Source organism: Ranitomeya imitator, chromosome 8, assembly GCF_032444005.1.
Source record: "Ranitomeya imitator isolate aRanImi1 chromosome 8, aRanImi1.pri, whole genome shotgun sequence".
In the NCBI taxonomy this organism is placed as follows: Eukaryota; Metazoa; Chordata; class Amphibia; order Anura; family Dendrobatidae; genus Ranitomeya; species Ranitomeya imitator.
In genome coordinates this window covers 22,562,711-22,575,776 of record NC_091289.1, presented here as the reverse complement: position 1 = coordinate 22,575,776, position 13,066 = coordinate 22,562,711, and the positions used below count along the sequence as shown (strand labels likewise).

At 42.6% G+C, this 13,066-nt stretch overlaps 1 protein-coding gene across 1 annotated transcript; it reads left to right on the top strand.

Annotated features, from left to right (window-relative positions):
* Positions 1-559: 559 nt before the first annotated feature.
* On the top strand, positions 560-7,985 carry KBTBD8 (kelch repeat and BTB domain containing 8). Its single transcript, XM_069736554.1, has 4 exons — positions 560-586; positions 3,712-3,922; positions 4,767-5,881; positions 6,585-7,985. Exons 1-4 carry the CDS (start codon positions 568-570, stop codon positions 7,043-7,045), a joined length of 1,806 nt encoding a protein of 601 aa, XP_069592655.1. The 5' UTR covers positions 560-567; the 3' UTR covers positions 7,046-7,985.
* The last annotated feature ends 5,081 nt before the right edge of the window (positions 7,986-13,066 follow it).

The following is a 13,066-nucleotide window of genomic DNA, read 5'->3' as shown; positions in this document are numbered from 1 at the left end:
CCAGAAGCAATGCCGGGATCGCATTTTATTCACCATTTGGAATTTTTTTCCCCATTTATTCAGTACATTATATGGTAAAATGAACAAGAAGTTCAACTCGACCCCCCAAAAAAAGACAAAAAAAAAACAAGTCTTCGTGTAGCGGCCATGTCGAGTGAATGACAGAAAATAAAGTGGGAAGAAAAAAAAAATAACGAAAGCGCAAAACTGAATATAGGTCAGGGAGGGAAAGGGTTAATTTACGGACTGCACTGGTGACTGTGGGGGGACTGCAGGTACCATTATCACCCCGCGGAGACCTGTCATCCCCCCCCACCCCCCCTGTAGAACTACAAGTCCCGGCATTCCTCTCCCAGCTGTTGACACGTCACACAAAAACACCGGGCGTTAGCTCCGCCTATTGCTAATGACAGGAACTACACTTCCCGGCGTCCTTGGCGCTAAACTGTCCAATAGAATGACGGCGGCGCTGACAGGGGCGCTTTGTGATTGGCTGGCGGGGAGCATCCGGGCTTTCTAAAGGAAGTAAGTGACGTTTTGTACTCAAGCTGGAGCCGGAGGAGGAGAATGGCTGCGCAGGGAGGAGGTGGGTCATTTGGGGGCTTCGGCTCTGATTTTGGGGGGCCATATCCCCTTGACGCGCCTGTAAATAGGGGTTACATGGCGGAATTTCACAGTGGGCTGCGCTGTGCCTGTTTGCACACAATCCCCTCATGTTTTATGGTTACAGTCACTTCCCAGGTAATAGTGCAGGTGAAATGAGGTGTAATAGGGCGCTGTATCTATGGCAACAGATATGAACTGTGAAAATTGCGTAAAACTTTATTGACAAGCTTCGCGAATGATGCTGGCTAATGATCCCCCGTATGGGAACGCTTCAGGGTACCTGTGTTGATGGTGCGTTCTCTACGGGCTCAGCCTCTGGCGGCGGCTTCTTTCCCTTAAAGGGGTTGTTTGCTATTTGTAAACCGCTTTCTTTAATGGCCCCTGTGATTTGGCGTCCCGGATCGGCGCCATCTTCTGTTTTGATGGCGGCTTCTGGGCTGGAACGTCCTCCCATCCCCCACCTTTAGATGTCAGGACTGCCAGTGGCTGGTACGAAAGTGCACTTTAAAAAGAAAAAAAATTGCCCCATTTTAATTTAAAGAGGCGCCGTCCCGTTTAAAGGTCGTTTCGAAGGGATAAGGGTCTTCTCTAAATGCCACCGATTGCCGTACGTACAGGAGGGACCTAGTGCTCTTTCTTCCAGAGCGCACCGCTCCTCTACCTTCCAGCCTCCTCTTTGCCAGGGGGCCGGGCGCTCTAGAAGATTGACGGCTCGGACCAGCAGCGCCCCAGATCCGTGCCATGCGCAAAGACCTCTTGGTATCGGAGGATCGCGGAGACACTAAAGCTCCAAGGATTCAGAGCAGCGCTCGCAAGCTCTAAAACAGTCTACTAGCAGCACATGCTCCTTGCCTAGGCAACCAGCCACCTGCTGATTAATGCAGAGGTGGCCGGTAACCCAGGCAATGAGCTGTAAATTATGGATCTAAAAATTGTGACAATCAGAATCTTATTTAAAATTAATAATAGATTGTAAATTTGCACGTTTTTTTTACAGAAATTACTTGCCAACCCTTTTTTATTTATTGTTTTTTAATTCTCTTTCTGGTGCGTCTTGTTCCGGGTTAATAGGGTATGTGCTGCCGATGCTAGTGATATTCTGTGTGTGGAGATGGATCTATTAATGATCGCTCTGCGCTCAAAGAAGTGCAGTTGGACCGTCTGCATAGGCTTTAATTGTCATGTTTGTATATCGCGATATATATCCTTTTAGCCAAAAGTAGCTTTATTTTTACATATGCAGCAATGTCCATCTTGGATTTGGAATTCGGGGAGGTGAAGCTTTGAGATATCTATCTATCTCTCATCAGCTGATTTTTGAGCCGCTCTGCAGATAATCAGGGCATTTGGCTTTTGATGTTGGGGTCAAGGATTGACAATGTTGGAATGAAGCCTGTGCAATCTCGTTCCCGGGGAGGAGATAAGCAGCGCCGGAGGTGTGTGGCAGTGTACTATCCTCCTCTTGTGTCCTTTGTTCACACTCTCGGGACTATAGCATTATACATGTCAAAGACCAACCTGAAACCATATAGTGTCCAAAAATTTTGAGGGAGGGGTGTCCATGGCGGCCTGATATGATTTCTGTAATTAGTCTTTATCCTACAGTAATGGGGCAAGAAGGTGCCTGCATCACCCTCCATGTGTTCCCAAAGTATCCAAGCCCTTAGGTGCAAGAGCGTAGGGTGGTCCTGACTCTCTCTCCCCAGCAGAGAATATAATGAGGCCTGTTGAATTATGACACCTTTTGTATCCGGCAGTGGCTTATCCCCCCCCCCCTTTAGTGATGAGCGAACGTGCTGGGATAGGGTGTTTTCTGAGCATGCTCGTCTGCTAACCGAGTGTCTTCGGCGTACTCAAAAAAAACAGCCGTAACACGTGTAGGGATTGTCTAACAAACAGCCGTGAGACATGCAGTCGTGGGGACTCAAACAGCTTTTGAGGACGCCGAAGACACTTGATTAGCCCTTGAGCATGCTCAGATAACACCTTATCCCAGCACGTTCGCTTGTCACTACTGCCTCTACCCATTAAAAAAAAAAAAAAAAAACATGATTGCTTAGCTAAACAAAATGTCCTTCCCCAATCAAGATCCAGTAACATTTTGGTGATCCTTGTTCCTGTATTTTCTCGGGATCTTGCCTCCTCCGATCTCCCTGAAAATATACACTCTCATATTTTTCCAGCAGGAAGGTATGGTACAAGACCCTGTCAAAAAAGGCCATTCTAAGGCTGGCTACAGACTTTACACCGTTGTCAGCCAAATGCACGTTAATGGAGTTTTCTGGACTACGACATTGAGGACATATTCTTAGAAAGGGTCATTAATAGCAGATTGATGGGGGGCTACCGCTTGGCACCTCCACTGATCGTGTCCCACAGAGGCGGATGCCCTCAGTGTGCAGAGCCAGGACTGCATGGCATCGTACACTGTTTAGTGGCCGATCTCGGGTACTGCAGCTCTGATCGGTCACTTCAATAGGCGCTGAGCTGCAGTACCGAGACCGGCCACTACACGGTGTAGAGAGCTTTGCTGTTTCGGCTTTGGTCACTGTTTATATCTGGCTCCCACGGCATCTGTTACTGAGCAGTGGGGGTGCTGGATGTCACCCCCTTTCCCCGATGTGATATTGATAACTTCAGTATATAAGCCCTAGGCTCCCTTTTAAACCGATGACTATTCCTCCTGACCATGTGGGGGTTCTTAATAGTGAGTTGCATCCAGATGCCTCTTTTATCTTCCATCAGAAGAAATGGTTGAGCATGTTAAATTTCAGCATGCCTGACCCTTCTGATTCCTGACATCTGCATTCTGAGGATATTCGGGACTATCAGCCGGTTGGCCAATCCTACTGGATTTGGTGGGTTCAGCTGACATTCATTTAATATATCTGGTTTGCTTTAGCTTCCCCATGAGTCGCACACTGTACGTTCTTAGTAAAGAATAAAGGGTTGTTGGGTTTTTTTTTTTTTTTTTTTTACTTTTGATAGTTGAGAAAGATATTCAGAGGGGAATGGAACAAAGGAAAGGCCCTACCCCATGTGGAGAGGTCCATCCTGTTCCTGACAACCAAATCTGTATTATTATAATATATTTTTATTTTCCAGAAGTAGCCAAGTTTTTACAAACACAGAATGGAGTCCCTTCGCCCAGTCCAGTCAGTGGCGGCATGGACCCTTACCACGCCTGCAGCATTCTCCAGCAGCTTAAAGCAATGTACGACGAAGGCCAGCTGACCGATATCGACGTAGAAGTGGATCACGGGAAACATTTTTTTTGCCACCGGATCGTTCTTGCTGCAATCAGTCCGTACTTCAGGTAAAGCAACCAGCAAATGTCAGGGTAAAGCAATCTGGGGCCATTTTAGTGGAAGCGTTAATGTGGACTGAGAGTTGTGGCTTCTGACCGGAAGTTGTCCAGACAGTAATGGCGGACAATGCACCGCGAATGCTTAAATGCCCCATGTCCTTTTCTAGAAATAAGGATCCTTCAGTCCATAGTGGAAGGAGTAACACGCCTGCAGAATCGCACGGATGGTTTGTAGTCTGTAACCGTTGTTTCACTTAGGGGCTCTTTCACTATTTTTAGCTCTCTAAATCGGCCATATCATGGAACCGTGGCTGCAGAGATGAATAAAACGTCTTTTAATGTGTGTGGTGTTTTTTTAGTCTTTTGTTATGGGGAGTAGACTTTAATTTATAATCCCAACAGCGGGGAGTTGTCAGTCTTCTCTGGGTCGCATGTACTTTTTCCAGTGTATGAAGCAGTCTAAACATAAGCATACCCTTTCAGCTTTAATCTATTGGCAGTCAGTGAGGAGTATAGCTTAGCTGCGTGTGGTTATTATAAAATCCTCTGCAGCTCTCTTTTCACAACACTGTCAGCTTTTCCTCTCTATTCACACTGACTGCCATGAGATGAAACCTGGATGTGTTTGTAATCATACTTTGCTCTAAACCACACTGACTGCCAGGAGACAAAACTCGGAGGTGTTTGTAATCACACTGAGCTCTGCCCCACACTGACTGCCATGACATTAAATGCTTTACCACTACAATTCTCCATTTTTAGTGCACGGCCAATAGTCTTCATACTTCTCACCTTGAATCAGTGTAGTTTTTACTTTTTTGTTTATTTTCCCGCTCTTCTCTTCCCTCCACAGATCCATGTTCACTAGCGGCCTTACAGAGAGCACACAGAAGGAGGTCCGGTTGGTGGGAATCGACGCAGATTCAATGCAGCTCGTCCTGAACTATGCATACACCTCCCGAGTCCAGCTGACCGAGGCCAACGTCCAGGCTCTGTTCACCGCTGCGAGCATCTTCCAGATCCCTTCCCTCCAGGACCAGTGCGCTCAATACATAGTCAGCCGATTGGACCCCCAGAACTGTATTGGTGTATTTATTTTTGCCGAACACTACGGTCACCAGGAACTTAAGGACAAGTCTCAAGATTACATCCGTAAAAAGTTTCTGTACGTCACCAAAGAGCAGGAGTTTCTGCATCTGAGGAAAGATCAGCTCATTGGTATACTGGACAGCGACGACCTGGACGTGGACAAGGAGGAACATGTGTACGACAGCATCATCAGTTGGTTCGAGCACGACCAGGCCGAGAGAGAAATGCATCTTCCAGAGATATTTGCCAAATGTGTCCGTATGCCTCTTATGGAAGAACAATTTGTGGAAAAGATCCCTCCAATGTTTGCACAGGCAATGCCTAAAAACCATATAGAAAAGGGAAAGATTAGTGCCAATTGCTGTAATCGGCGTCTCGGCATGACCGCTTCGGAAATGGTTATCTGCTTCGAAGCCGCCAGCAAACACTCAGGGAAGAAGCAAACTGTGCCTTGTCTGGACACGCTCACAGGGAAAGTCTATAAACTATGCAAACCCCCCGGAGACTTGCGGGAAGTCGGGATCCTTGTGACGCCAGATAACGAACTTTACATCGCGGGGGGCTATAAACCAAGTAACAACGACGTCTGCATAGACCATAGAGCCGAAAGCGATTTCTGGTTATATGACCATTCGAACAATAGGTGGCTGGCAAAGGCACCGCTACTGCGGGCACGAATAGGTTGCAAACTGGTTCATTGCTGTGGTAAGCAATACGCAATAGGGGGGCGCGTTTACGAAGGGGATGGCCGCAACCCGCTAAAGTCCGTTGAGTGCTACGATGTCAGAGACAACTGTTGGACGGCTGTGAGTTTGATGCCTGTCGCAATGGAGTTTCATAGCGCTGTCGAGTATGAGGACAAGATATACATCCTACAGGGTAAGATATGGCGATACAAAGTTTATAAGGGGGTGGGGAGGGCGGTGGCTGAGCTCATGGATGGCTGTCAAAATGTTGGCCTATTAAGACTTCAGCCTGGTGAAGTAACAATTCTGTGCGTAAAACATGCATCCCACACTTCAACCACTTGCACACAGTCTCCGTATCTGAGTGTACTTTTACACCCTCTCTCTACTGGTGCAGGTTTAGCAGCAGTAATTTAAAACTGATGCCCTTTATACAATGGCTGGGATCGGAGTAAAGCCCTATAGTAATCATTTAACCCCTTACTGACATGACGTACTGGAGCGTCATATGCCGGCTCCCTGCCTTTGATTGCAGGCTCGCACTCCGAGCCAGCATCTTTCCCTGCACATGATGCCTTATTTAATTAGTCATCAAGTGCATCTAACAGCTAGTGGTGGAGCAGAGCTTTGCCTGCGGCTGTTTCTTCCCCCCCCCCCCCCCCCCCCCCCCGTCAGCCTCTACATTACAATAAGAGGCAATGAAAACATAGTATCTACTACAAAATGATATCTGTAAAAACATCAGCTCAGGATGCATAAAAATAAGTCGCAAAACGGCCCCATATCCCCCCAAAAAAATCACTGATGAAAAATCAATGTATGAATGAGGTCTAATGTGGAAGTTACAACATTAATTGCGTTCATCCTTAGCTCTTCTTCCCTTTCTTTCAACGTAGGAGACGTGTTTTTGTGCTACGATCCTCCCAAAGATTACTGGTGCCACCTGACTCCTATGACGGTTCCTCGAGTCCAGGGGATGGCGGCTGTATACAAAGATTCCATCTACTATGTAGCTGGCATCAGGGCCAACCATCGCGTGCTCACCGTGGAGGCTTACGACATCCAACAGAACAGTTGGACTATAAAAAAGGATCTTCCATGTGAACAGTCTTCGAATCCGTACATCAAACTTTTGGTCTTGAAGGGTAAACTCCACCTGTTCGTCCGCGCCACTCAAGTCAGCGTGGAAGAGTTCGTGTTCCGAACCAGTCGAAAAAATTCCCTGTATCAATACGACGAGGCGGCAGACAGTTGGAAAAAGGTGTACGAGAGTCCAGAGAGGCTGTGGGACCTCGGCCGCCACTTCGAATGTGCAGTTGCTAAACTCTATCCCCAGTGTCTTCAGAAAGTTTTGTAGACTTTTTTTTTTTTTAGGCAGCTTTTACTTTGCCTACCAACGGGAAGAAAGACAGTTTTTGTTTTGTTTTTTTTTGTTTTTAAAGAAACAATTTGTCAGTATTTAATGTGTGTGGACCGCTTCCTGTACTTGTGGATGGGTGCTTTTAAGGTTGCTGTAGGATTGCAGCTTGTTTGGTGTTTTTTTTTTTTTTTTTTTTTTTTTGTTTTTCACCACTGTATTTCAGTGTGAACCTGAGTTTACAAAGTGCAATTATCAGCATTGTTTTCATGGCGTACATGTGACCATGTCATTCTGTTGTCATATTTTGTAGGTAGGAATTGTTTTTAAAGTAATTTATTGATTGCTTTAGACGAACCAAGATATCTATGCACTAGAGCGTGAGCAAACCTACAAAAAAAAAAATTGGTGGAGAATGCGGGCACTTGAGGTGGTTAGGTGCCTTTTGATACCGGAGTTTTTTATGGGGACAGTTCCACTTGACTTTTATCCTATATATATATATTTTTTTTTTCTTCTACTTAAGGACATTTTGTTTGTTCTGTACGTTTTTGGGGTTTTTATTAACTATTTGAGTTGCTAGTTTCCAGCTTCTTTACGCTGTAAAAATAGTTTTTTTTGTTTTTTTTTGTGTAGGTTTGCTATGGAAAGAGCTCAGTAAGAATGGTCTTCTGCATTATATTTAATGATATATTTTTTTTTTTTTCCTTTTTAATTTTTCTTCTATATGATGCAGAGGATGTTACATGTTGGAGTGCCTTCATCGCTACACCGCGGCACAATATGTCGAAGTGGTACTGCATCTTTTTAAAGTTTGAAGACTTAATACGGGTAATATCTGAGGCAATATCACTAGGCTTTGTGTCTTTCTTCCCCTTTTTTTAACCCTTTCTGATTTATTTATAATTCTAGAATAAATAAAACACAAACACTAGAGATCAATCCTTCTCAGTTTACCCTTTCATTTATTTTTATTTTTTCTTCTTCCCTGCATGGACAGCTTCCTGAGTACTGCAATACTCCATCATCCTCGAGGCTGTAATTCATGCGCTATGTACTTTTAATGCTTGATGGTTGTTTTTTTTGTTTTTTTTTGTTTTACCTTTGTATAGATTACTAAATCTACTTTATTTTTTTTTTTAGTTTTCTCAGTTTTTGGACAAAGCACATGGTATGGTGGGTTTTAATTTGTTTACATGCTTTATTTTTTTATTTTTTGTATTTAAATGGTGCTATCTTTTTAAAAGTTAAAAAAAAGTAAAACTAGAAGACCAAATCTAGAATAATTGATCTTTCAACTGAGTACTGTAAGTAGACTGCGATATTGTTGTGGGTGTTTTTTTTTTTTTTTTTTTTTTTTTTTTTTTTTTTTTAAATTCTGGGGGATGTACATAAAGAATTAAAATTTACGGTAAGTATATTCTCAGAATAGATTTGAAAGAGCCATTTAGATCTTCACATCTTTGTGTAAGCTATAGAAGTCTCTCCTTGTAGATGAATCAGCCACACTTTATATCTGTGTACAATATTTCTTTTTTTTTTTTTTTTCCTTTTACTTGTACTTTTGGAGTCATTAATACAGTCATATACGAGCTGCTGAAGCTCTTACACTTGCAATATCGACCTGAGAAGCAAACTGTAACTGTAACAATCTTAGAAAAGAAAAGGCAAATTAGTGACTTGTGACTTTTTTTTTCTATTTTGTCACCAGTGTTTTATTTATTTTTTTTTTTTTTTCATACCAATTAAATTGAGCCCCGCCACAAGAGGGAATAAGTCAAATTCTTCAAAGGTCCCTGTTGATCTGTTAACATTGGGTGACATTGTCCTTCATAAACTCAATTTGCTTCCCTTGCTGTGTGTGGGAGTTAAAGGGGTTAATCCGGCGCTGTTCAGAACCGCTGTAACATGTTGACCTGTCGTCACGATCGCGCAATTGTACTATTCGCAGGACTCTAGAGTCAGTAACCCAAACCTCCGACTACTCAATTTCCATGACTACGACTCCACAGCCCTGACTATTCGTTAGGATTGGATTTGCGGCCAATACCTGATGATGGTGTAACATCAGCAGCTCTGGATAGCCCCCCACATAGTGTTGACAGGCTCCACCAACTTTGGCACATCTGGCGGACCATCTAATGTGTACGGTGGTGGAGGGGGAAGAGATGGAACTTCAATATATGATCCTTTTTGATCTCGGGAGATTAGCTGCCACTTAGGATGTCGGTGGCAGCTTACTCCCTTTCTCACTTTTTTAGAGTAGCTTACTTTCCCTAAGTCTATATACGGCATTACTCTAAATCTGTGTTCCCCAACTCCGGTCCTCAAGAGCCACCAACAGGTCATGTTTTCAGGATTTCCTTAGTATTGCACAGGTGACTGAATGCTTGCTTGTCCACGTAATGCAATTATCACCTGTGCAATACTAAGGAAATCCTGAAAACATGACCTGTTGGTGGCTCTTGAGGACCGGACTTGGGGAACACTGCTCTAAATAATAGTAAATTTATATATAATGTATATTGCAATCGACTATCTTACTCGTAGATTTGCCTTTTTATATCGGTGTTGGGACACACAAAATACTCCCCGAGACTCTGGAGTATGCCACCACCCCCACTTCTTTCCACCCTTCCAAGACATGCCACGAAACAGCTGGGGTACATATACCATAGGTTAAGAACCTAGGTGCTAGGAGAAGCCAATTACAGTGACTGGATTTATTGGCTTTACAAGACTTTTGTTTGCTGCCCTCTCCAGATCTCTACTAAAATACACCATGCTGAACTTGGGACACCTGCTCCTTGCCGTGTGTGTGTGGGTGTTTTTTTTTTTTTTTTTTTTGATGCTTTGAATAGGGAATGTCCTCAAAAACCTTGGGGTTCACATTGGTTAACTCCTCACTTGAAACGTAGTTTGGTGCTCAGTTCTGTATCCATCCATAACTGTAATTTTTAGATAAACCCGCTTCTGTCTTTTGCCGCCACATCGCTGTAGTTAGGAAGTAATTGAGCAATCGTCCACTGAATCTCGGGGCACCATGTGGTGCATGTAGAGGAACCCTACTCCAGTGTCGGTAAACCTGGATTCCTACATGGCTACCTTGGCAAGATAATAAAAGGCCTTATGACCAGAGCCACCTTGATGCTTGCAAAAAGTTGCGTCAAACGCAAATTTTTTTTATTTTTGTGTCAAATAAAAAAAGTAAACTTGGCAAGTCAGTTTTTTTTGTGTGGTCTTACTCTAAATGAAAAAATTCTACTAATGGCGGTTCAACACATTCGATATTCATGGTCTGGGCCGGTTCCGCGTCTCCTGACAACATTATAAGCATATGTTGGGCTGTTACATTCAGATCCGGAGGAACTGCGACCGGTTTGTACTCGGACCGTGAATGTTGGATTCATGAAACTGGCTGCCGGTCTCTTTACACTACGATTGCTGCTCATAACGAGCGTCCCTTTTTAAATGGGACAATGCAAATTGGAACGATCGTCAAGACTATTTTGTCGAATTTGCATATTTTCGGCAGCACGTTGCATTTCGCTGGAATATGTGCCGCCAACAAATAATTTTTTTTTTGGCCACACGTGGCATACGATGATGAGCGAGCGTGCTCATGTGCTAACTGAGTGTCTTGGGCATGCTCAAAAATAATGTCTGAGTCCCCGCGGCTGCGTGTCTCACGGCTGTTCGACAGCCGCAACATGTACAGGGATTACCTGTTTGTTAGACAATCCCCACATGTGCTGTCGAACAGCCACGAAACATGCAACCGCGGGGACTGACTTTTTTTTTTTTTTTTTTTTTTGAGCACACCAAAGACTCTCGGTTAGCATCAGAGCATGCTCAGATAACACCTTATCCCAGCACATTCACTCATCAGTCCTTTTGTTAATTGATTGTGTGTAATGATCGTTACCATGTTTACACAGGGTCCGGTAAGAGGGTCTTGCACAGGAGCGAGCCATTATTGTACTTGAAACTTTTTAAATTAAAAAAAAATAATAATAAACTGGAATTTTTGCAAATATAAATGGCACAATATAAGCTTAATGAGCAATAAGTCGTAAAAAACAAAAAAAAACCAGAAAAACAAATGCTTATATATTTGTGTGAATCCTTCAGGTGCAGGCCTATGATCCATGTGGGGGCTCGGTGTTTTATTGGTCTTTGGCATGTTTTTATCATTCTATTATATACATACAATCATATATTTTATTACTATATGCTCATGTCTTGCACAATCAAAACTGTGAAGAGAGAAAAAAAAAGCCTTGACAAATCGCATACCTCATCAGTTGTTTTTTTTTTTTTTTTTCTTTCTTTGTAGAACATTGCATATGCATACTCACATCTGTCATGTGTAATGTGTATATAATTTTTTTTTTTTTTTTCTTCTTCTATGGGTTGAATGAGGTTTGAAAAAGATGGCTGCTCTTTCAGAAACAGCACCACCGTTATGTATGGCTTATATTTTGGTATTGCAATTCAGCCGTCACTTTGTCCTAAACGTTCGTGTAGTCTCTTTTTTTTTTCCCCTGTAGGATTTGTATTGAAATCCAATGTTTAGAATTTTTTTTTTTTTTTTTGTAGTTGTTTCTGCTTTTCCTGTGTTTTTTTTTTTTATGTAAAGTTGAAACGCAGATGCTGTCTAAGATGTGACGTTTTATGACACCCACCCCCCCCCCCCCCCACCATTTCTGGCTGTTTAGAAATATTTTGATTTTGGACAATCTATAGTTTTAGCCCCCCCCATCCATATCAATCAGGAGTACTTGAATTTTGTGGTGGGACATCGAAGAATACTTGACTGATCGAATCCCACCATTGACCCAGTTGGGTTCTGGCCGTCTGGATCTGTGACGATGTAATGATATAAATGTCCTTAGTTACAAGTGTAAGAACCTGGAACATTAAGCTTTGTGTTTAGGATATTGACTAAAGTTTTTTTTATTTTCACCCACTGCATTATTTTTTTTTTTTTTTCTTCCTGGTAATGTATTGTACTTTTTTGTCCAGTAGTTATCAAAAATGTGGCTTTGGTGTTTCTGAAATATAAAGTCTATTTTTAATACCGTTTTATAAGTGTATTTTTTATTTCTTTGTGAAAATGTGTGGTGTATGGAGTTTTTTTTTTTTTTTAAATTAAAGGGACTCTATCACCAGGTTTTTGCTACCCCGTCTGAGAGCAGCATAATGTAGAGGCAGACACACTGATTCCAGTGACGTGTCACTTACTGGGCTGCTTGCTATGATTTTGATAAAAATCATTGTTTCAACGGCTGCAGAATTACCAGTATGACCCCGCCCACATCACTGATTGGCAGCTTTCTGTCTCCATTGGATAGAGACCTGCCAATCGGTGATGGAAGGCGGGGTTCTCCAGAGCTCACGAAAATGGAGGACTGCCTGGCAGCAGATTTACTAGTCTTCTAATGATCTCCTGTTTCAAGTAATTTTATCAAAATTACGGCAAACAGCCCAATAAGTGTCACCTCGCTGGAATTGGGATCTCTGTCTCTACATTTTGCTGCTTTCAGATGAGGTGGCAAAAACCTGGTGACAGATTCCCTTTAAATGATTAACAATTAACTCTAAAAATCCGTGTGAATTTAGTCTTCCAGCTCTAAATTATTGCATGACAAGATCTAGGTGATGTCCAGAAATCTATAGAACGCTCCGTCACAGTATTCCAGATGTCATATGGTAACAATGGGGAAACCTGCAGTGGTTGTTTTGGTTACTCAAATTCATAGATAAAGTGACCAAAATCGCACCCTGCCCCCCCACCAAAAAAAAAAAAAAAAAATGTTTGGGAGTTTTTGTTTTTTATTTAAAAAGAAAACAAAATAAAAAATGTTTAGGGAAATTTAAAATTTTTTAAAAGATCAACACTTTTTTAAAAAAGTTAAGGGGTGATGGGAATAAAATATGCAGAAAATTGCTTTTTTTTGTGTGTGTTTGATAGAGTATTTGACCTGAAACTTACCTTGCCCCTCGAAGTTGACAAAAAAG

Excerpts from the sequence above, each read along its gene's own strand:
- KBTBD8 (XM_069736554.1), top strand. Across the intron at positions 3,923-4,766 it reads GCAATCAGTCCGTACTTCAG|ATCCATGTTCACTAGCGGCC; the intron begins GTAAAGCAACCA and ends TTCCCTCCACAG. Across the intron at positions 5,882-6,584 it reads CAAGATATACATCCTACAGG|GAGACGTGTTTTTGTGCTAC; the intron begins GTAAGATATGGC and ends CTTTCAACGTAG.